Raw genomic sequence first — 23254 nt, 5'->3', positions numbered from 1 at the left:
ACACGTTTTGAAATCCAACTAGATTTTGTAGGATAGCTTTGGTCTTATAAAAAGCACCCGTTTATTGACAATTCCTGCTGTTGAAAGCTTTATAGACGCAATATGGACTAATGGAGATTTCTTTGAAAGAATGCTTATTCTTGAGCCTTGTGTGAGAATTTGTAATGAAATCTGCAGGCTTTTTCAGTGTGAAAACGTTCACTGCAAACGCTGCACTTAAAACTGAGTCTGTCGAAACCACTAGTACTTTTGACTTGCTGCTCTTGAACAGGAGCAGTAGCTACTTCAGTCAGGGAACCCATCCAATCGGCATCTGTTACTTCCGGCGAAGCCTCCTCGACGAGCTCTGTGGGTATTTGTGGTGGCTCCTCTGTTTTTGATGGCTTTGTTTTGTTAGCAATGCTGCGTTTCCTGCGCTGCTCAAATTTCAGTGCCACATTGAACTCGCTGTGGGCTCTGAGCCACTGATGATGGAATTCGTAGGCCAGTGTTAGCTTCTTTAGGCAAATGCGACATATTTGCTTGGGATAATCATCTGCGGGATCCAGAGGCGGCAAACTGGGAGGTAAGCAAGAGGCCATCAAATCGGAAATTCGAACCAGTTTGTCCATTGTTCTGGTGCTTTCATCGAAGATGTTCAATGACTCCATGCACTCGTTGCCACAGGTTCGGCAGAAGCTCTCAAAAATGTCCATTTTAATTCAGTTTTTACAAAAAATTCGCAAACCCTAAGAACTTGTGTTTTTGAGTCAGCAGTGAGACCGTACGAAAAACCTTTACAATTTAATTTGTTTTAAAAAAATACTATTTATGTTTAATAATTTAAATGCGTTCAAATATATAAAAAATGTCTAAATTTAAAATATTTATGTTGAAATAAAGCGATTACAACAATTTAAAAATAATATCAAAGGGAAAATATGGGATATTTAAAAATTACTAGCACCTGGCCACATTGCGACCGTACATTTTTTTGTGTGTTTCGTGAAAAGAGCCGGAAAGCAGTTCGAAAAATGATGTGGAAGGCTCTACTAATTGCCGTCCTGGCATTTACCCACTGCCAGGCGGTCCTGGAAACGGATGCTAACACCTTGGTTCTACTGGACAACCTGGCCATCCGTGAAACCCACTCGATTTTCTTCAAATCGTTGCAAGGTAAAATGAAAACGCCGGCTAACCTCTGACGTGGACAAAAATATAGGGCGTCTGCCACTTACTGTCTGTTAGGGAATACTAAGCTCATACCTTTTTATATTATCATATTGCCTCTTATTTCCTCCAACTAACAAAATCTTTCTCTTCAGATCGTGGTTTCAAATTGACATACAAGTTGGCGGATGACTCCAGTCTGCTGCTTTCGCGGTATGGCGAGTATCTGTACAAGAACGTGATCATCTTTGCCCCAAGTGTCGAGGAATTCGGCGGAGACATCAGCGTGGAAAGACTGGCTCAGTTTGTGGACGATGGCGGTAATGTTCTGGTGGCGGGTAGCGAGAAATCCGGCGATGCTCTGCGTGAATTCGCCTCCGAATGTGGCTTCGAACTGGACGAGGAGAACGCGGCGGTGATTGACCATCTGAATTATGATGCCAGCGATGCTGGAGACCACACCACCATTCTTACTTCAGCCAAGAACCTTATCCAGGCGGACACCATAGTGGGCAAAGCAAACAGGAAATCGGATGCAGCTCCTCTGATTTATCGCGGCACTGGTCTTATTGCCGACAAAGAGAATCCATTAGTCCTGAAAGTTCTCACTGCCGAAAGCAGCGCCTACAGCTACAACCCCGATTCCAGTGTCACAGATTATCCACATGCCGTGGGCCGCGGTACCCTGCTGATTGCTGCCCTTCAGGCAAGGAACAACGCCCGTGTGGTCTTCTCCGGTTCACTGGTCTTCTTTTCCGACGAGAGCTTCACCACGGCGGTGCAGTACGCACAGAGTGGTGTCTTCCACAAGCAGGCCGGAAATCGGGCTGTAGCCGAGTCCATCAGCCAGTGGGTGTTTGGTGAAACCGGACGTCTTCGCGTCGGCTCCGTGCAGCACAACAAGGAAGGTGAACGCTTGCCACCTGAGCAGGCCTACACCATCACCGATCCCGTCGTCTACACCATCGCCATTGAGGAGCTAGTGGATGGACAGTGGCGTGCCTTCAAAGCCAACGATATTCAGCTGGAGTTCGTCCGCATCGATCCTTTCGTGCGCACCTATCTGAAGCAAACAAAGACCGGAGCCTACGAAGCCAAGTTTAAGATCCCCGACGTCTATGGAGTGTACCAATTCAAGGTGGACTACGATCGTGTTGGCTACACGCATCTGTACAGTACTACCCAGGTGTCAGTGCGTCCCTTGGAGCACACCCAGTATGAGCGATTCATTCCAAGCGCTTTTCCCTACTACACCAGCGCCTTCTCGATGATGATCGGGGTGTTTGTTTTCTCCTTCGTTTTCCTGCACTTCAAGGACGAGCCCACTGGCAAGAGCTCCAAGGACGATAAGAAGACGCAGTAGTTATAGAGTTGCATTTATTAAAGTAAATTGTGGTTCACAAATCATAAAATTGTAATCATTTTCCAAAATGAGTCAATAATCACTGAATCAATAAATACGATTGAGTCTTATTTATTCACCAAGAAATTCAAAAATGAATGTAAAAATTGAAAAAAATTCAATAATAAATAAATATTTTGAAATATACAATTTAAAATAAAAACAAAAATATATTAAAATTTATCTATTATCGCAAAAAAAAAATATCGATGTTTTCAAATCGATATTTTTTGTATTACACTAAACTGGTCACTCTGATTTTTGCCCTTCCATCACTGAAAAGCCACCGCTTGTCTTATTATTTTTTCGCCGAAAATATAAAAGTTGTTTTCCTTCGCATATCTAGTAAAGTTTGGAATTATAGATATTGCGCAGCGCGCGTAAACAAACTAAGTAGCCATGGACATCGAGCTAAGTCTGGACGAAATCATAGAGCGAAAGCGCTCTCAAGGAGGAGGCCGTCCAATTGACAAGAAGTTGTAAGTTAAATGAACTGAAAATGGCGTTTATCGGAGATTGGGTATTCAATGCATAAATTGCAGTACGGCGAGCTTTACAAAGCAGCGTCCTAGATTGCTTAATAAACCGGCATTTAAGGCTGGACCAGGACCAGGGGGCATGCAGTTGGATCAGCCGGTGCCGCGCTCTTTTGATGCTCGAAACAAAATTATTCAGAAGACACGTGCCAAGATTGCGGATGCCCGCGAAATACTCAACCAAAACATGCGAGAGTCGGGCATCGATGCTCGTCAGCTACTGCTCGAGCGTAAGAAGGAGCGTCCGATTGATGTGAACGAGGAATCCTTGTCCCTGCCGCCTGAGTTATCGTCTCGTAATGCTCGTAGCATCTCTCGTCATGCTCGAGGAGTGGGCGTCCACATGGGTCATTTTGGACAGCGCACCATCACCATGTCTGACCGGCCTGGTGGGGTTATCGAGGCTGCCTACGATTCCGAGTCTGATGACGACCGCGGTCCTCCGACGCGCCGCTTGGAGCGCCCCTTTAACGCAACCAAATTGAACCCGGCTGCCAAGGCATTTGTACCTCGCGGCTATGTGGATCACGATAATATGCAAGAACTGGAAGAGGGTTAGTAAAGGGCATTGATGTTATCCGAAATGAGTTGAAAACTATTCTTTTCCAGAGGAAATAAGCCGCACTTTGCATTTTGGAAACTATACTAACCAGCCGCCAGCACGCTACACTTTTGGTGGCTACGATTTAAATCGGGACGACGACGTGGAGATGTCCACGGCTCCGCTAAAGAACAACATTGCCAATGACCCGTTTGCCATATACGAGGCGGCTCGCAATCGCATCGAGCGCCCCTCGCTGCCATCCCCGCTAATTGTGGGCCGTTCTGATACGGTTGATAAGCTTTTTGAGCGCCGCCAGCGTAACATGGTGGCCACTACCAATCTTCCGGAGTCGCTGCGTGCTCGGTTGTTTGGCGGCGAACCGGATCGTCGTGTCTCTCATGGGATCTATGCCAATGAAAACAGGAATCGGGCTAGTGCAAGACAGGTCATCCCCAGAGGTGGACGTGGCGGCGCCGGTGGTGGTGGACGTACTGGCAGCGGTGGCGGCAGCGGTGTCGGTGGCTCTTCTGGCTCTACTTTGACCCAATCGATATCTTCGCGTCGTTCTCCACCCCTGGGTGCGGCCAACAACAAGGCTGGCTACCGTCTTCTAGTCAGCAACTTACATGCGAATGTAACTACGGCTGATATTCGGGAGCTATTCAACGACATTGGTCCCATGTACGATGCCCATGTGGTCCGCCCCGGTACTGCCGAGGTGATATACAAGACTTTGGAGCACGCCGAAATGGCTGTGGAGGCGTACCACCATCGCGAGTTCGATGACCAGCCAATGCATTGTGTGCTGGTCAATCCGCACTCGTCCAATCGATCCTCGCACTCGGCAAGGTAAGCTTACATCATTTTTCTTTGGGGAGGAGTGGTCGAGACTCATATTATTTTTTCTGCAGCTCACGCACAGTGACTACAAATTCCTCCGGCGTGGAGGTGGACATTGATGCGCTCCATTCGGTGCTTTTCCGGGACCGCTAGGCCGTTTTTCCTACCTGGCCAGCTGCAGCAATTATGTAACGCAAAATAGGAAATTTTCCAGCTAGACTAACTATATACAACAGCATCCAGCATCCAAAATATTGCGCATCATACTCAAATGCATCATCTCTTTAGCTCTAAGACTTTCAGGCGCTGTCCGCAACTCATGAGACGACGAAAAGAAAGAACGACGTAGCGTTTTTTTTCCATTCAGTAAACAACAAGAAGAAATACGCCAAAATTGCATTTTTTTATAAACATATTTTGTAAAATATTTTAAATAGTGTCTCAGTAATTTTTAGTTTCTTGGGAGGGTAGATGGAGGATCGGTTTCCTTTCTGAAGATCAGGTCTGATATACCTCTCAGTCTGCTGATCAAGGTTCCTCTGAGGTTCTGTTAGGAAAGCTACTCTGAAGATCATGAGGACGAAGGCATCATAGTCGCTATTTCTATGTAGAATACTATTGTATCGTATTATAACTTATACAGACATGTATGTAATCCGTTTGTCCATCTTTTAGTCTTCTAATTTCCTTTTTATGTTTTTATTGTTGATTACAGTCCTTCATCACAGTCAAAAACCTCTGTAGTTGTTCAGCAACGATGTATTTTGAAGAACCTCGTCGTACTTGAACCCACGGCCTACTTGAAGTAGTTTTTAATTCAAAGAAACATTGAATGTACGATTAAGTTTAAAATTAAGACAAATAGTAGTCCATGATGTGAACTGTCAAATGTACAATAGTTCGGGCGATTCGTAGAAGGTTCAGTATACAATCTGGTTTCGTAGAGCTAACATCAGCCAAGTTTCTAAATTTTGTAATAATAGAATAACTTTGGGATTTTTACACTTTTTATTTTTATATAAAGCCCCTTCGAATTTAAGTAATTATGTCTGATACAACCGCGTCTTCGTTCAACATCTCGATCAAAGATTCAGGGAACTCTCTCGGGGGAGAGTCTGCAGTCGTTTCCTACAAGAAGTCTATGAATGCCAAGAGACCCCAGAGTCCCAACGCAGCCGTTGATTTTGAGCATGAACCACCGGAGGTATCTATCATAGACGACGACATCGAGGACGAGGACGAGGTGGATGTCGAGGACGAGGTCCCAGAGGTCGAGGCTATCCAGCCTAACCAGGTTATCAAGCCTCCCAAGGGAGCCAAGCGGGGCAAGGGTGCCAAGGGTAGTAGGGGAGCCAAGGCTTCCAAGCTGGATGAAGACGAACGCATGTACTTGAAGGTTGTGGCTGATAAAGAGACCGTTCATCGGTTTCAGATCAAGAGCTCCACGAAAATGGCCAGATTGATGGGCGCCTACAGCATACACACGGGTTTGCCCATTGAGAACTTCAGATTCTACTACCGGGGAAAGGTGGTCGACAAGAATGACACTGTCCAGACCCTGTCCATGCGATGGGGTGCTGTCATCGACGCCTTTACCGATCCGTCGGGATGGGATGATACTTTCAAGGAACTCCTAAATTCGATGTAATTATTCAACAAGAATGGCACTGTCCAGACCCTGTCCATGCGATGGGGTGCTGTCATAGACTCCTTTACCGATCTGTCTAGATGGGATGATACTTTCAAGGAACTCCTAAATTCGATGTAATTATTCAACAAGGATGACACTGTCCAGACCCTGTCCATGCGATGGGGTGCTGTCATCGACTCCTTTACCGCTCCTTCTAGATGGGATGATACTTTCAAACTCCTAAATTCGATGTAATTGTTCAAATTGAAGCACTCTCCGATGTGATGTGTGCGAGTATGAGACCTGAGCCCCCGGTTTTTGGCTTTCACCGAAGGATGGCCAGAGAAGTCCAGAACTAGCAGAACTTTTGAATACCCTATTTGGCAATTATAATAAAAATGTAAAATTTCAACAAATGTACTCTTCCTATGGGTGGTTAATATTAATAATATGACATAACAATGGTGTAGTTTCTATACTAAAGTAGGTTGTACTACTACGTTGTGTACTAATATGTATAGTTTTAGGTATTAAACCCATGACCAACTGGTACTCTGAAGGATACCCCTTCATAGCTGATAGTTATTAAAAACTGAAACCAAGTAGTCTGACCTCCACTGTCAGAACCTGTCCTGCTTCGGATAACTCCCATAAAGATCAGTCTTCAATCGGTATTCCTTTCGTCAACATCCGAAATTTTATAAATTTTTAAAGTTATTTTTTTGGTCTGATTAAGTTGAAAGTAAAAGTTTTGTAGAGCTTTATACCCTCGTTTTTAATGTCGGATTTCAGTGCCACGAGCAGATGTTTTCCGGTGAAGCGGGATGGGCGCACTTACGTCAAGCTGGTGGATGACAACGAGCGCCAGATGCGCTTCGAGATAAAGGACACCGCCAAGATGTCCACGCTGATGGGCGCCTATAGCCTACATACGAAGACGCCCGTGGAGAAGATCCGGTTCTATTACGGAGGGGTGCTCATCCGCAGCAACGACACAGCCAGTAGCTTGGATGTCGCGTGGGGCGATGTAATCGATGTCTTTACGAAGCCTTTGCCGGCACAGAACAAAAAAAAGACTAGAAAGTGCAAATCCTAAGTGTTGTCCAAATTCCATAGTGTCTTCTATATAACGATGGGTTTCCAAGAGGATCCTAATTGACTCCAAACACCGAGTGTTGTCAAAATTATATAGTGTCTCCCACATGACTATGGGTTTCCAAGAGAACCCTAATTTAGTCCAAATCCCAAGTGTTATCCAAATGACATGGATGAAACGTGTCTCCCATTTGACGATGGGTTCCAAGAGAACCCTAATTAAGTCCTCGATCTCCCCATCGATGGCACGCTCTGCTAAAAGCCCGGAATCTCAAACGCATCGGAATAAATGTTACAATTTTCGTATTATATTACGTAAAATATACAAATTTAAAATTGCGTAAAAATTAATTCATAATTAAGTAAAAAGGAGCAGTTTGGTAAGCGATTGAAGAGATGCACAAAAAAAATAGTTTAATTTTACGATTGCAGGAACGCCTAGATGTCCCGGATACCGGTGCCATAGTTGGCACCACCGGCGCGGTTCAACGCTTCCCGGAACAGGCCGATGTCCAGCTCCGTCTCCACGCCAGCCTGCAGCTCCACGGCAAAGTTCTGCAAGAGATCAAGGGGAATTTCAATGTCCATCCATCGGACGTGGTGGAGAGCAAGTACTCACATTAAGCACGTCCTTGATGAGCGCCTTGTCCGTGGACATTTTGGCCCGCTGGATGACGCCCACTTCCTGGCCGATCCACGTCAGAAAGATGAACTTCTTGCGCTTGGACATCTCGTCGCCCATCTGGATGCGAATGTAGCCGAAGGCGCGCTCCGAGTCGCCGAACTGCTGGCGGAACTCCTCGAAGCACTGGCCCCTGGCATGGACCACGATCTGGGGGCCGTCGAACTTGAACACCGCCCACTCGGTGTCTGTGAGATCGGAGCGCACGTCCTCGTAGGCCTCGCGGATGGAGTCCTTGTCCAGCGAGGTAGCCAGTGGCATCTGTGGGGTATAACAACAGCATTAATATAGTAATTTTAGGAAGTGCTGTCATGGTTCGACCGAGCGGATCGCCTCCACCTCCACCTCCACCCCCACCTCCGCCCAGCCGCCCTCGAGGCTGGCTTTCGCTTTCGATTTTACTCAATTCGATCCATTCCAATCCGATTTGATTTATTTCCGTGTCAGAGAGAAGCCAAAGCCCCGGCACGCCATGCGCCGAGTTTCGGGAAATACATAGCAACTATTTGTTCACATTTTAGTGCCCGGAGTGTTTGTTTATTATCATCGTAAATGTTGGGATTACGTTGCACTTCTGCTGGAAAATGGTATCAACTGGGATCGATGCCCTTGTATTAAGTCTGCTCTTACACCGAGAGAAAAGTTTGGGGTTTTAAATAGTTATACATCTGTCGAAAGATTATATGTAGTATGTGTTTTTCAAAACTCTGTTTTATTTTTGATTGAAAACATATTTTCAATGTTAAGGTAAGGCCTAAAGGAGTTCTAAGAAAGGCCTGCTTCTTGAAGTAAAATTGAAGATTAAGAAAGGATTCAAGATCTTATATCTCTAGTTACCTCTCTCTTAGATCTCTATAAAAATCTCTCAGTTATAGTTATTTCTGTGACAGGAAGCCATCATTTTTCTCGGTGTACGATTGCCGGTTATTGTCTGGCTCTTATTGTCTTAAGCTCCGTCGGATCGCTTCATTGAAAGCAATTTACGCGTGACAATTTTCAATCAGACAGAAAAGCAGGTCACAGATTTTGATAAGTGACTCTTTTGGGGTCTGAACGAATGAGATCGAAACCGGGAACCGGGATGGAGATGCGGGTATTGTGCTGTAGGGTTTTTATTCCATTTTAGAGGAAGGAACAAAAATAGACACAGATACAGATACAGATACAGATAGAGATCGGGTTGAGGCCGGGAGCTGGTATTCTGGTAGCTGGAAGCCAGAGCCAAGAGCTACGCTTCATAATGCGTTCAATGACCGGACGTTTTGTGAGAAAAATCAATTAGAAAAGCGCAAAGCGATTTGGGGATTTGGAGAGGGGAGACGACAGCGACAAACGGCAACTTGTGCTCGTCTGCCGAAAATATCAAAAAGCCGGACAATTAAAGCCCCAAACCCAGAGTCGAACTTTCACAAGAAGAGCTTCTTCACTTTGTCGTTGTGTGGTGGTTGTGGTGAGAACTCGAGAAGAGCTGGGTCTCCCGTTCGTTTTGCATTAATTAGTTGAACCGTTGCAGAAATATTGTATATTCTGAACTGAACTGAACTGGATTAGTAGCGAAGGCGGGAGTACCCTGTACAGTGTACACTCTGCCCTGTAGGAAGTACCGCCCTGATACGTGATGGCCTAAAATTAGCAACTCGATAAGCCCGATAAGGCCTCCGTGATATCTCTTCCAGCGACCAGTGACTGTGTGTGGTGTGGTGACAACACGACAGAAACAGAAATTATTAGATGCGACTGCGCCCAGGAGGAGGCTCCAGGGCCCGGAGTCGGGGGTGTGTTTCTCCGCCGGGGCGGGACTGATAAGGAGCCGCAAAGCGACAGCACACACTCGCGTCGAAACTGATTTACGACGGAAATTTCTGTGTGTACGGCGTATCTTGGGCCCGGCGATCTGGGGATCTGGGGATCTGGACTTGGCCAATTAGTGTCGAGTAAAGTGACTCTATTTTGCTCCAATTTTACAGATCATAAAAAACAATCTGGTGGGTTAGTCATGTCGGATGGGGTTGGGTATGACAGTACGATATATTTGTATATATTGTGTTTGTTCATATTCTCGAGTGTGTGCGTCACAAGGCGACTCCTGGCCCCCCATATATGGTAATGGCGATAGTGGCACTGCGGCACTTCCATAAACGATTCATAAACTGACTCTCGTGATTCAGGCCCGCCCGCCCCGCCCGCCTCGGAAGGCGACAAGGAAATCAATACGGCTGTACGAAGATCGTTTCTCGCCGTGTAGATACGGGTCGTAGTCCCCACCCGCCTTGAGTGCATGTGCAATAACTGAGCAATATGCTTCAGTCGATCGGAACGTAGCCAAGCATGGTGAGTTGGAATGCCTATAAAGATATATACAGTATGTGCTGTGTGTACAATATATAATATATATAACTCATAAAAAGCGGCAAGCAAAACTGCCAACGAAAACGAAACTGAATACGGCCAGCGAATTGCAGGTGCAGTGTGTATGTATCACCCAGTTGTACATCCAACACTTTGGAGCCCCGCAGCGCACAGAGTATGGGCAGAGGACCGAATTTTATCTCGCAATCGGATCGAAATGAGAGTGTTTCTAGCCTGTGCTCCGCTTTATCGCCCGCTGCTCCATGCATATGCTTTCCGCCTGTTGACTAATGGGCTTCAGATAAGCGGGCCACCAAAGATTCCACGCAGAGATTCCAACACGAGCATATAAAATTAACTGGGGGAAGGAAGGAAGTCGGCCGCGATTTGCGGGCGGAGGAGGACCTCCGCTTCCCCACTGGGGAGGTGATCGAGTCAGTGGGTGACTCACTGGGGTGGAAACAAAGGAGCAGTCTTGAGTGATTCATTCCCCGGGCGGGAGTGGTGCGGACGACCGCCAAAAATGGAAGAAGTCAAGTGTCAGGTTGTTCCCCTTGGAACCCGGTCCGGCGGGTTTCAATTTGAATTCCTTGCCGTCCGCCCCCGAACAAAGCTATCGGAGTGAAGGAGTTCTTTGTTGGGAGCAATTGCAGCTGTAAAGATTAGACCGGAGTGCACTCAAGTGGCTGGGGGGGGGCGGCTGGGGCGAATCACATGAACCTGCGATCAGCTGAATTCCAAAGATAGCTTTCGTTCTACTGCCACCCACTCTTGCTCTCTCTCCCACTGCCGCGCTCTCTCCGGTTGGGGTCTAGCCCCATTAGTATTTTGACAGCTGGAAATAACCGTAATCTTGGAAAGGTATATGCCGCCGGCGGGGACGCGAAACCGCATCGTTCGCATGTGCACTTGAACTTGATACTTGCTACTTGGTCATGTCGGGAGTGTGTGCGTGTGTTGGGTGTGTGTGTGTGTGTGTGTATGTGTGTGGCAGTGCGTGTGCAGACGCCCCCGCAGAGACGGGATAGCCGGCAACATGTTCCGGTTCTTTTTTTTTTTTGGAGCCAGAAGTCAGAGTTATTTAAAGCCCACCACTCAGACACACACACACACACACACACATACACATACACACTGCTCCATCAGTCGCATATCTCCCTCTTGCCTTCTTTTAGTTTCTTTTCCTTCATTCTCCTGCTCCTGATTCTTGGCGCTCTCCCGGTATCTTCGCTCTTTTGGGCTGGCCCCCATCGTACCATGGGATTAAGGGGGGACCTCCTTCCACACGGTGGAAAAAAACGATGTGATTCATTAAATGAATAACTTTTATGAATAATTGCATGAAATATAAAAATACATAGTCTTTTAGCCAGGGCAACTTTCAATTCCAGATCACTCTTTTTAAACTCTACAGTTAGCAGTACTTTTTTAGGCTATAGAATCAATAAAAAAAAATAATCTTTTGCCTCTCAAGCAGAGGATGTGCCCCCCTAATTTCGATTGTCCCTTGACGCATTTATTGCTTTCTGCTGGTATACACACACACTTCCCACTTTCCTGCCCGCATATCTCCCCGGAAAGAGTCCCCCGGGAGTGGGGGAAAGGACAGACAGGGGCGGGGGGGGAATAGTACAAGGAATGGGAGGATCGGCAATCTGGCCAGGAACTTGACTCACCCTCCTCGGCTTGCTCTCCACTATCTGCTCGACCTCGATACCGTCCGACATTCTGGATACGCTGGATGGGTTGAAACTGGAAACTGGGGATGCTGGCGCTGATGCTGCTCTTGCCGCAACTGCGGGACTGAGAATCTCAAAAGTCGAGGGTTCAATGAATCTGTGCGGCACTTGGAGGAGCGGATGGCCCGGCGGTTGGGGCGGGGAACCGGCGAACTAATTGAGGCGGCACACAAAATGACAAACGAAAACAAAAATATACACAACGGCGAGCCGAAAAAAAAATGCACAAGCTCCAGATATAAAGATAGATAGATAGAAAGATACTCTGCCGCAACAGTCCGTTCGAATCAACGGTTCTTCGTGGATTCAGTCAATTCTTCGCAGATGGAGATTCAAAAAGATTCCACAGGGTTGTCGTTCATTCGTTTGTTGACGATCTGGCAACGTCACGTCCCCAACGAGAAATGGCAGCTCTGCACGTGTGCGAACGGTAGCTTATCGATCTTTTATGTTTGTTCCATACTGTAATCGAAGAAAAGCCCGCCCGCAGTTCAAAAATAATTTGTAATTTCACCTTATTGATCTATATTGCTTATATTATGTATGTGAAACGCTTTCAATAAAATTAAACAGTCACACTTTGTCCCTTACAATGAACTGTTTTGATTGCTTACCTTAAAAACCCTTAAGAACAATATACAAATCGATTAAGGTATTCCGCTCAAGAATCGGATGGAAATTGGCCAAGATATAGCCATCCCAATGGGCCAAATAGCCCCTCCATGCATTTTTGAAGGGGACCCCCCAGAAAATTTGATAAAAAATCGAAAAAATATTTTTTTCTCAGATTTTGATGCATAATGATGGAGAATTGGCCCACAAATCAATTAAGGTATTCCGCTCAAGAATCGGATGGAAATTGGCCAAGATATAGCCATCCCAATGGGCCAAATAGCCCCTCCATGCATTTTTGAAGGGGACCCCCCAGAAAATTTGATAAAAAATCGAAAAAATATTTTGTTCTCAGATTTTGATGCAGAGTGATGGAGAATTGGCCCACAAATCGATTAAGGTATTCCGCTCAAGAATCGGATGGAAATTGGCCAAGATATAACCATCCCAATGGGCCAAATAGCTCCTCCATGCATTTTTGAAGGGGACCCCCCAGAAAATTTGATAAAAAATCGAAAAAATATTTTGTTCTCAGATTTTGATGCAGAGTGATGGAGAATTGGCCCACAAATCGATTAAGGTATTCCGCTCACGAATCGGATGGAAATTGGCCAAGATATAGCCATCCCTATGGGCCAAATAGCCCCTCCATGCATTTTTGAAGGGGACCCCCCAGAAAATTTGATAAATAATCGAAAAAATATTTTGTATATATTTATATTAATTGATATTTAAGAAATAAATTAAAAAAGAATAACACTTACCTTGATACAGGTATCGCTCGAATTAAGTGCTGCTGCGGTGAATGTTGCTGTTGTTGTTGGTGCTGCTGCTGTTGCTTTTGTTATTGTTGCTGCTGCTACTGCTGGTGGTGCTGCAAATTGTTTCGTGCCACTGCAGCTGCGGCCGCTGCTACCGCCACTGTATTGGTGAAAGCGCTGTTCATCAGCAGACTGGATCGCTGCTGTCCGGCGACAATCGCCCCATCGCCGCTGCCGAGGCACGCAGCTCCTTGTGCTGATCGAAGCCGAGGCCGCTGTCGTTGGAGTTGTCGCAGGGGGGCGCTGTGGTATTCGCTTTCGAGGAACCATCTTGCCAGGACCCGCCTGAAAAAATTAATAATAAATTATAATTATTAAAAAAAAAATTTTAATTGTAGTCCTAGATCCCTGCCAGGATCTATGGGTCAATGACTAAAATAATTAATACAAAAAATTAATTCTTAAATAAATAATTTCTTGTTTCTAGGCCGCTTAAGTGTTACCTATGAGAATTGAGGAGGAGGGCGCTGTTTTTATTTAAAATTTAATATTAAAAAAAAATATTAAAGCTTTTTTAGGATGACGTGTACCTTATGACAAAAGGTTTTTTTAGGCTGACGTGTACTTTATGACAATCCATTTTTTTAAAAAGAACAGGAAGAGGATTAAAAAGGACTTAGCCTAGACTAGGACTAGAGCTAGCAGGGATCAGGATACAACTCTAAAAATAAAAGCTTAAATTAACTTAATTTCTATATTTTTTTCCGAATTTCGGCCGAGCTTAGGTGCTCCCTATGAGAATCGAGGAGGAGGGCGCTGTTTTTATTTAAAATTTAATTATTTTTAATATTTAAAAAAAAAGCTTTTTGGGCTGACGTGTACCTTATGACAATTCCTTTTTTAAGAAGAACAGGAAGAGGATTAAAAAGGACTTAGCCTAGACTAGGACTAGAGCTAGCAGGGATCAGGATACAACTCTAAAAATAAAAGCTTAAATTAACTTAATTTCTATATTTTTTTCCGAATTTCGGCCGAGCTTAGGTGCTCCCTATGAGAATCGAGGAGGAGGGCGCTGTTTTTATTTAAAATTTAATTATTTTTAATATTTAAAAAAAAAGCTTTTTGGGCTGACGTGTACCTTATGACAATTCCTTTTTTAAGAAGAACAGGAAGAGGATTAAAAAGGACTTAGCCTAGACTAGGACTAGAGCTAGCAGGGATCAGGATACAACTCTAAAAATAAAAGCTTAAATTAACTTAATTTCTATATTTTTTTCCGAATTTCGGCCGAGCTTAGGTGCTCCCTATGAGAATCGAGGAGGAGGGCGCTGTTTTTATTTAAAATTTAATTATTTTTAATATTTAAAAAAAAAGCTTTTTGGGCTGACGTGTACCTTATGACAATTCCTTTTTTAAGAAGAACAGGAAGAGGATTAAAAAGGACTTAGCCTAGACTAGGACTAGAGCTAGCAGGGATCAGGATACAACTCTAAAAATAAAAGCTTAAATTAACTTAATTTCTATATTTTTTCCGAATTTCGGCCGAGCTTAGGTGCACCCTATGAGAATCGAGGAGGAGGGCGCTGTTTTTATTTAAAATTTAATTTAAAAAAAAAATATATTATAGCTTTTTTAGGCTGACGTGTACCTAACACAACAGTAGGTTTTCGCCACGGCTGACGTGTACCTTATGACAATCCCTTTGTTAAGAAGAACAGGAAGAGGATTAAAATAGGACTTAGCCTAGACAAGGACTAGAGCTAGCAGGGATCAGGATACAGGAAGGGGATTGGAGCTACAAATCGTTTAAGGTACTCCGCTCAGGATCGGATGGGAATTGGCCAAGGTACCTACACATGTTGCTCGACATGTTGCCGCAACATGCTGCCGCCACAAGTCGTCGTGGTGAGTTTGCGCCAAGTGGCGACGCCCACGCAACATCTTGCCAGGCGGTGGCCGCCCGCGAAGGAGTCGGTCAGATGCCCACGACGTGTTATCCGTATCGGTAGCCGTAAAATCAGGCACCCCGGAGTCTCGGAGTCCAGCTCGTGTCGTTCGCCGGACAACAAGTCATAAATCGCGGAACTCGTGTTCGCATCCTGCGCGCAAGCGTTCTCCTTTTGACATTTGCTTAGTGTGTCGTTTAACGGTTTTATTTTGCATTTTTTTTGTTTGGACATTTTATCGGGGCTGTCACCCGCCGAAAATGATCCGTATACGTGGTTAGTGATAGTCCCGTCAACGGGATGTTCAGTCACGGGGCCAAGGATGCTGCCCAAACGGTCCTGGCAGCGCTCCTTGACTACTACTCGAACGCTCCCAGCGCTGCAGGGCACATAGTATCCCTGTCGACGGGTCCCTACAACGGCACGGGAGCTTACTCCAACAGCAGCGACAGTGGCGGCCTAGAGGATGCCATACAGGATAACGATTTGGTTGCGAGCGGCACCGCCGCCCCAGGTTCTAGCGCTGGCGGAGGTCCTGGCGCCACCTCCTCCACTTCCACCTCGACTTACTCGACGCCTTCGGGCATGCCCATTTGGCTGATACCCAGCTACACCCTCATCCTGTTCTTCGCCGTGTTGGGCAACCTCCTGGTCATATCCACTCTGGTCCAGAATCGTCGGATGCGCACCATCACCAACGTTTTCCTCCTAAACCTGGCCATCTCGGACATGTTGCTGGGCGTGCTCTGCATGCCAGTGACCCTGGTGGGCACTCTGTTGCGTAACTTCATCTTCGGGGAGTTCCTGTGCAAGCTCTTTCAATTCTCGCAGGGTAAGTTGCTAAAGGACATGGTTCGATTGTCCTTTTTGCTCGTAGAGTACGGGAGGAGTATGCTGTGTTTGTGCGAATTATGTAACAAGGAGAGGGAATCATTCCCGACGTATATAGCCATGTCGAGTCCATGTCCGCCCACTGCTAGTACAGATAGTATCTATTAGATACTGTACAATTATATAAGAGCTGTTCTCCTAATAAATGAAAAAGCCGTAATCGCGATTAAGGAGCAATTGTGCTGTAGTACCGGGTATTGTCCCGTCGAGACCTAGGCGTGTCCTGACTCAACCTGTCCCAAAGGAGGAACACTTAATATTTGACATCCAAAGTCCCGAACTGCCTTCAATTAGCCGAAATTACAAATACATAAGCACACTTTCGTGGATATCCTTGCTAAATATTCATTGGAGCTTAGTGGGAGTGTGTGCTGTGTGTGCATGGGGGTGGGCGGGTGTGTGTGATGGCGGACATTAAAATAATTTTTTACGATTATCGTTGCATGTGGATCGTTTTATTGGCCGTGTTCTAGGGAGTTCATTTGGGACTTCGGAGTCCCAGAGGTGAAAGGGGAACCGCACAATTTCGGGTCCCCTGGCAACATAGTCAATAGAATGGCAAACAGTGTCCTGGTTTCGTTTTTTATACCCACATTCGTTACATTTTAACTCCACGACTACCCTTTGTGTCCTAGTCGAGTCCTGTCCTGCCAGCTATTGTCTCGACCAGCGTATTCCAGCGAAAACAATTCGAGATTGAAATCATAATATCAGGATTTGTTGAGTCGGCTGCTCGGCGGCGGTCCATTACATAATTTCAAATCAAACACTTGTCGGCACTGCCGGCCAGGACGTGGGGGCTATTAAAAAGACATTTGCCACATCTTCGGGCAAGCTGGCCCGCAAAGGACGAAAAAGGAACTCGAGGCGTCATTTCGGGGCGCTACAGACAATTAAATGGGATTTGTGCCACCGATGCCATTATGTTCCCATTGTTGTCCTGTTGCTGTCGTGGCTGTGGCTGTGGCTGTTCATGTTTATGATGCAGGCGCATTAACGGGCGACGCCCCAAGGACGCAGGATATTTTACTTAGGAGCAGAAATTAGAAATTGTGGCCCGTTGCGTAATGCGTAAACTTTGGAGCATATCCCTTAATCCTGGACGCGAGTCGCGGGCGCGGAGGCAGGACTCTGGTCGTCAGGGCTGTCGCTTTCAATTTGTCATCGTTTTCGTATTCGCTTTCGCTTTCGCTTTTGCCACTGCCAGCTTTTGTCCTGCGGATGCCAGGACAGTGAGGACACCAGAAGATATCCAATGGCAAAGGAAGGTCTAGAAAAAAACAAAAAACTAGCGCAATGAAATGCCTGACATTTTAAAGCTAACAAAAAAAAACAAGGGGGAATTAAATGACAATTTGGCCGTGGCCAGGACGAGGGCGTTGCTGTGACAGGACACCTGAGCATTAGGATATGCATAACATGCAACATGCAACAGCCCTGACAAGGGTTGCGGCAATTAGCGTGACATTCTCCCTAAAAGCCCGTACAATCCCGAACACGGGCATTAAAACTTATTTGTCGGCAGGAATAAAAACGTGAAGGCGGGTAAGCCGGGCTCACAAAAAATCCTTACGCAGAGCAGTTGTCAACGGCAATAAAATCCCGAAACACTTGGCCAAAAATACCGGAAAAAAGGACACGTTTCACGCGTGCTCCCTGCCCAGGATACACTGGCTGGCGCTGGAACATGTGTTCGACATCAGTTTTTAGGGGCGTTATGTTACATAAGTTACGAAAATTCAAAAAAAGTGTCATTTTCTTCTGGGCCTACCCCTCGCACCGACTGCTGTCCACCTGGCCAGGATATTACGTGGTAGAAGTGTCCCTTTGGCCGCCGGCTGGCTCTCAGGTAAATAAAAACTGTGAAAGCTGCGTAAACAGTGTAAAGTTCCTGCATGAACCGTGTCCTTGGTCCAGCAGTCCAGGGTCCCCTGGATTCTTAGGATTCATATTCATTTTCGGGGCATTGGACAAACGGAAACAGACTCCCACTACTCTTCTAGGCCAAGAAACTTACTCCACAACTTTTGTCCCTTTTGTTCCGAAAGAAGGAAAGTTTTGTGCCTTCTGGGATTTGTTAAGCATGAAGTTTTTTAATTAATGCATTGCTCTCAGATCAGAGCTCCTGTGTCCTGGCTCCGTGCTCCTGGCGCTCCTGGCGGGAGTAGGAGTATCCTGCAGTACGTGAAGTGGCCTCTGCGAAGCCACTTGAGAACAATATTAATATGAATCGTGGATGCTTTGGCTGGGATCTGCACCAGACATATGAGTTTTTCGGCTTAGGAAAGTGGCCCATCAGAGAAAACTTGGAGGATGAAGCCCGTCCCGCCATCTCCGCTTTCGAGTACTTAATTCGATAAAAAAGCCAAGCGTTTTAGCAACTTTGTTTCTCTTTCAACTTTAATAGAATTTTTGGGCAAAACTCTGGCTTCGCTTGGAGCCCAAAATGCCGCAAAAGTTTGCCATTGGCGCCTCCAAAATCCCACATTGAAATGAATCATTGAATTTAAATGAGTTTCGTCCTGCAGAGCTCAGATTGAATTACAAATAAAATAAAATAAGGCGCCGCCCGGCCGTGTACGTCGTTTTCTGCACAATGTGCGCAAAAAAATTGCCACGGAAATAAAAGGCATTCCTTCGATTGAAGTGATAGCTAGAGAGTGTCCTTAGTAGATGTCCTTTCTGTCACCTGGCGGAGGAGTAGCTTTCTGTTCGCTGTCACCGCCTACATTCACTTGTCAATCACTGGCCTAAAAACTAATTTGGAGACTTTTCTGGCTTTTTTGTATTGGCCGAGAGCCAGCGGGGGTGGCACGGGAATTTCTAATTTGTTCTGCAATTTCTTACTTTGCTTGCTTAGACTTAGTCCTGTGCTAAGGACTTTAAAGGAGAGCTACAGGAGAGACATAGTTTTGATTAGGCTGAGCCTCGGAAGGACGTTGAATCAACGCCCTTTTCACATACAACTAATTGGAGTTTTATTTTATTAGAGCCATATCCCACTCAAGGCCCCGCAATATGTTACTTCATTAAAGAAACACGCAAACCTGAACACTTAAAGCCGTAATCCAGCCCGGCCCGAAAGGAGAAAGTGGTCACAATGATTATTATTATTTTTTTGGGCCGCCACATCCTGCCCACGGCCATGCCCCTTTTATTTGCGGCAATCAAATTTTATCACCCAACTGACGCTTATAAATTCCGGCCTGTCAGAGTCGCATATTTATGCGGGCGAGTCCGGGACTCGGGGACTGCGTGTCGTATGCGTAATATGCTCAACACGTTTTCCGGACTTCCATGCTCCCGATGCCTTGTACGGACCGGCACGCCCCCCGAGGAGGAGGCGTGGACTGCCCGCACTACCAACAAATCAAATTCAATCAGTTTTTGGGCCCAAAAGAGAGCAGCCTTAGCCGAAATAGAATGCAAACGGATGCTAGCGACGGACGGGAGTACGGACATCAAATTCAATTTGGGTTCGTCATTTGCCGCTGCCTCTTTATTTGCTGTCAGTTTTGCATTTGCCAATTGAATTGGGTTTTTTATTTTGCAAACACAGCACATGTACACACAGTACTCGTACAGGCACACACGGAGAACCCTCGGAAAGAGCCCTCTGAGGCGTCTCGGCACTCCTCAAAATGATTTAGTTGTCAAGAGTTGCCGCGGCAGGCGTCGAATCAATCAAACTGCTTAGCCTTTAAGTTTTCCGATTCCGATTCCGATTCTGAATCTGATTCTGGTGGGGGGCGCCGAAAATCAACTACAAACAAGTCAAAAGGGGAATCCCGGACTTATGGCGCACAAATGCCAGCACTTCAGCCCAGGTAAGCTCAGCAAACTTGGCGAGTGCACTCCAAGAAAAATCGTGGCTCTTCTAGTTTCCATAAGATTTGCAAAGTGTAGCCACTTTGGGCTGCCTTGGTGACTCGTTGCCGTTCGAATAGTCTTTGTTTTTCCACGTGATTCCCGATATATATTCAAATTCCTTCGCTTTCAATTCGCTTTTCTTTTCGTGCTGTGGCACCGAAACAATTGAATTGAAGTTCGAATAAAGCCGCAGGACATGCAACACATGCCGTTTTTTATGTCCCAGCCGCCGCCGCAGAGAGGTGATATGTACAATGTACATATTGAACGGCGGTGTTTGTCCGTGTAAAGTGCACTCAAACGACGGGACGGGGAATTGCTTTATGGCACCAGGACGAGGTCCCTGGGCGGGGAGTGGGCTTCAGGGACGAGGTGTGAGAATGCCGACGCAGGTTCGCCGTAAAAAAAGTTCAGGGGGATGGCGAGAAAACATGTAGGAGATGTTGGAAGACGGTAGGGGAATAGTTTAATTGCAGTTTGCACAAATTGCATTGCTCCCCGTTTGCCAGGACATTCGGATTAGATACTGTCGGCTGCCTGGCCGGCTGGTGGCGAAAACAGTGAAAAGGGAGCCAAATGGTTAAATATGCAAATTGCGTAATTAAAATGCAACGAGTTCGGGCGGATGAGGGTCCAATGGAAGCGATTTGACGCGGGGTGTGGGTCGACATGTGTGCTCTGCATGTTGGCGACAACAAGGAGAAGGATGTGGTGACAAGCTGCGAAATTATAGGGCCAGCACTTTGTCTTCTTTTTAGACTATGGGTAGCAAAGTTTTGATAAAACTACTACGCTTATTGTGAGTAGGCTTCTAATGATTTTGTCATCGAAACTTAGCGGGTGTCATGCATTCTCCTACGAACTGTCCTGTAGAACTAACAAGGACTCCGCTTTTCCCCTAAACTTCCCCTAAATCACCTTGGTAGCCCTTTCACAAAAATAAAATGTGTATTTAAGGATTATGTTTGTAAGAGAACTATTTGCATTTTTCAGCCGCTTCGGTGGCCGTCTCCTCGTGGACCTTGGTGGCCATATCCTGTGAGCGCTACTATGCCATCTGTCATCCTTTGAGATCCCGCTCCTGGCAGACCATCAGCCACGCCTACAAGATCATCGGCGTCATCTGGCTGGGCGGTATTTTCTGCATGAGCCCCATTGCGTTTTTCAGTCAATTGATACCCACCAGTCGGCCAGGTGAGTTCGTTATCCTGCCCCCACCCCGCTGTCCTTTAGCATCTGCCATGCCCCTGCAGGATACTGCAAGTGTCGCGAGACATGGCCCGACCAGGGATACGAGCGCTTCTACAACATCCTGCTGGACTTCCTGCTCCTCGTCCTGCCCCTCCTCATCCTCTGCATCGCCTACATCCTTATTACGCGCACTCTTTACATCGGCATGGCCAAGGATAGTAGCCGGATGCTGCAGCAACAGGCCACCGGAACCGCCACATCCGCAGGATCCGGGGCAGGAGCTGGCGCTAGCGGAGGCCCGGCAGCTCCCGGCCCAAGCAGCAGCAGCAACTGCATCCTGGTCCTGACCAGCTCCGGCGGAGTGTACAACGGTAAGTTAATTTTTTGTTAATTTTTAATTGCTTGGTGGCAAGTTCGCTGCAGGACAAAGAGTGTGCTAATTTTTTATATTAAATATTAATAAGACTAAACAGTTGTATTTTTGAAGTAGGGGACTCAGGAGCCTCAAACGAGAATTCTTTTTTAGAAAATCTTTACTTTAATATTTATTAAATCTAATACATTTTAAGCAACTTCCTACTTAGATTTATTCAACGTAACGTACTTTATAAGTCCCTCCTAACAACTTTATTATGGCTTCGAATAAATAAAGCTTTTGACTTCATTTTAAAAAGAAAGTCACGAAAGTTTTAATGCTTGTTTTTGTTATTTTTTTTAATCCCTTTTTAATCCAGAGAGCAGCAACAACAACAACGCAGGTGCAGCAACAACATCGACCACGGCAACGACAACAACAACGACTACTCTGGCAACAAGACCTGGCAACTCTAATATGGTAACAACCTCGGCAACTGTGACTTTGGCCAAGACCTCCTCGCCCAGCATTAGGGTTCATGATGCTGCTCTTCGCAGGTAAATGTGTAATAGTCTTAAAAATATTCAAATTTTATTTTTTTTAAATATTTGTGTTATTTTTGAGACCAGAAGCCTACTCCACCATCCACTTATCTGTTCCCAATACCTGCCTCACTTACTTGCAGATCCAACGAGGCCAAGACCCTGGAGAGCAAGAAGCGGGTGGTGAAGATGCTGTTCGTCCTGGTGCTGGAGTTCTTCATCTGCTGGACCCCGCTCTATGTGATCAACACGCTGACGATGCTGGTTGGACCGGTGGTGTACGAGTACGTGGACTATACGGCCATCAGCTTCCTCCAGCTCCTGGCCTACTCGTCGTCCTGCTGCAATCCGATCACATACTGTTTCATGAACGCCAGCTTCCGGCGGGCCTTTGTCGATACCTTTAAGGGATTGCCGTGGATGCCGGTTGGTGCTGGTGGAGCTGGAGGAGCAGGCGGCGCAGCTGGCTTTGGCGGAGCTGGCCAGTCCACCGCCAGTCAGGCCGGCGTCTACAATCCTAGTCCCAATCCGAACATGAATGTGAATGCGAACCCCAATCCTGGCCAAGCCATGGGAATGGGCACCTGGAGGAGTCGATCGCGGAACGAGGTCCTCAACTCGGTGGTCCACTCGAACACCACCTCCGCCGCCGTGGAAAGTCCCCAGCTCTAAGTTGGCGTCCCACCCACACCAAGGCGATTGGTGTAAATATGTATATTATACCGTTAGAACTCGTACGTGTGCGTGTTTTTTTTTCGAATCGAATCGAATCGAATCGAATCGACTCGAGTCGAGTATTTTTTTTTATCTACTCGTAATTGTATTTAATCGTAATCGTAATTAAACTCTATTGGTGTTTCAATTGAACTTCCTAAGGTTGCAGCAAAAATAAAAAGTCTAACTCAAAAGTGTGTCCTGAGAATTATTTGGGGACTGAGTGGGAGATGTCTATTCAAATAGTGAGTTTGAATAGAAGGTAAGCAAAGTGAGTCAAAACTCCTTCATTCATTTCCGATACTATGAGAGTTCAGTGGCTAGGGATAGGGATACTTATCTGCATTATACTCCATACACAGAACCATAATAGTGCACATTTCATCTGGACTCCAGGCTCTAGTGT

General features: G+C 46.1%; 6 protein-coding genes and 1 long non-coding RNA gene across 8 annotated transcripts; 4 read left to right on the top strand and 3 right to left on the bottom strand.

Moving 5' to 3' along the window:
* Positions 1 to 31: 31 nt before the first annotated feature.
* On the bottom strand, positions 32 to 849 carry LOC6501848. Its single transcript, XM_001966770.4, has one exon. The coding sequence runs from the start codon at positions 693 to 695 to the stop codon at positions 135 to 137; it is 561 nt and encodes a 186-aa protein (XP_001966806.1). The 5' UTR covers positions 696 to 849; the 3' UTR covers positions 32 to 134.
* Positions 850 to 945: 96 nt separating this feature from the next.
* Positions 946 to 2622, top strand: LOC6501978 (dolichyl-diphosphooligosaccharide--protein glycosyltransferase 48 kDa subunit). Its single transcript, XM_001966771.4, has 2 exons — positions 946 to 1155; positions 1305 to 2622. Exons 1-2 carry the CDS (start codon positions 1014 to 1016, stop codon positions 2510 to 2512), a joined length of 1350 nt encoding a protein of 449 aa, XP_001966807.1. The 5' UTR covers positions 946 to 1013; the 3' UTR covers positions 2513 to 2622.
* Positions 2623 to 2779: 157 nt separating this feature from the next.
* LOC6501979 lies at positions 2780 to 4857 on the top strand. The gene is made up of 4 exons (XM_001966772.4): positions 2780 to 3030; positions 3094 to 3641; positions 3697 to 4480; positions 4543 to 4857. The coding sequence occupies exons 1-4, from the start codon at positions 2951 to 2953 to the stop codon at positions 4622 to 4624; spliced, it is 1494 nt and encodes a 497-aa protein (XP_001966808.1). The 5' UTR covers positions 2780 to 2950; the 3' UTR covers positions 4625 to 4857.
* A 523-nt stretch (positions 4858 to 5380) lies between these two features.
* LOC26515192 lies at positions 5381 to 8398 on the top strand. Its single transcript, XM_044717247.1, has 2 exons — positions 5381 to 7576; positions 7629 to 8398. Exon 1 carries the CDS (start codon positions 5517 to 5519, stop codon positions 6117 to 6119), a length of 603 nt encoding a protein of 200 aa, XP_044573182.1. The 5' UTR covers positions 5381 to 5516; the 3' UTR covers positions 6120 to 7576; positions 7629 to 8398.
* LOC6501847 (coactosin-like protein) lies at positions 7483 to 12358 on the bottom strand. Of its 2 annotated transcripts, none has more exons than XM_001966774.4 (3): positions 11904 to 12358; positions 7816 to 8139; positions 7483 to 7751 (listed from the first exon to the last, which is right to left on the bottom strand). In XM_001966774.4, the coding sequence occupies exons 1-3, from the start codon at positions 11952 to 11954 to the stop codon at positions 7635 to 7637; spliced, it is 492 nt and encodes a 163-aa protein (XP_001966810.1). In that variant the 5' UTR covers positions 11955 to 12358; the 3' UTR covers positions 7483 to 7634. The 2 variants fall into 2 exon arrangements, with proteins under 2 accessions (XP_001966810.1, XP_044573183.1); XM_044717248.1 differs by lacking the exon at positions 11904 to 12358 and adding an exon at positions 8716 to 9214.
* A 2939-nt stretch (positions 12359 to 15297) lies between these two features.
* Positions 15298 to 23041, top strand: LOC6501981 (cholecystokinin receptor type A). The gene is made up of 5 exons (XM_001966776.4): positions 15298 to 16117; positions 21040 to 21240; positions 21300 to 21608; positions 21972 to 22149; positions 22278 to 23041. The coding sequence occupies exons 1-5, from the start codon at positions 15586 to 15588 to the stop codon at positions 22804 to 22806; spliced, it is 1749 nt and encodes a 582-aa protein (XP_001966812.1). The 5' UTR covers positions 15298 to 15585; the 3' UTR covers positions 22807 to 23041.
* LOC116655133 lies at positions 16610 to 17904 on the bottom strand. The gene is made up of 2 exons (XR_004310291.1): positions 17750 to 17904; positions 16610 to 17446 (listed from the first exon to the last, which is right to left on the bottom strand). It is a non-coding gene; the product is annotated as an uncharacterized LOC116655133 (long non-coding RNA).
* Positions 23042 to 23254: the final 213 nt, after the last annotated feature.

Source organism: Drosophila ananassae, chromosome XR (assembly GCF_017639315.1).
Source record: "Drosophila ananassae strain 14024-0371.13 chromosome XR, ASM1763931v2, whole genome shotgun sequence".
Taxonomy (NCBI): Eukaryota; Metazoa; Arthropoda; class Insecta; order Diptera; family Drosophilidae; genus Drosophila; species Drosophila ananassae.
Note: the sequence above shows the minus strand (reverse complement) of the source record. Positions and strands in the feature narration are given on the sequence as shown.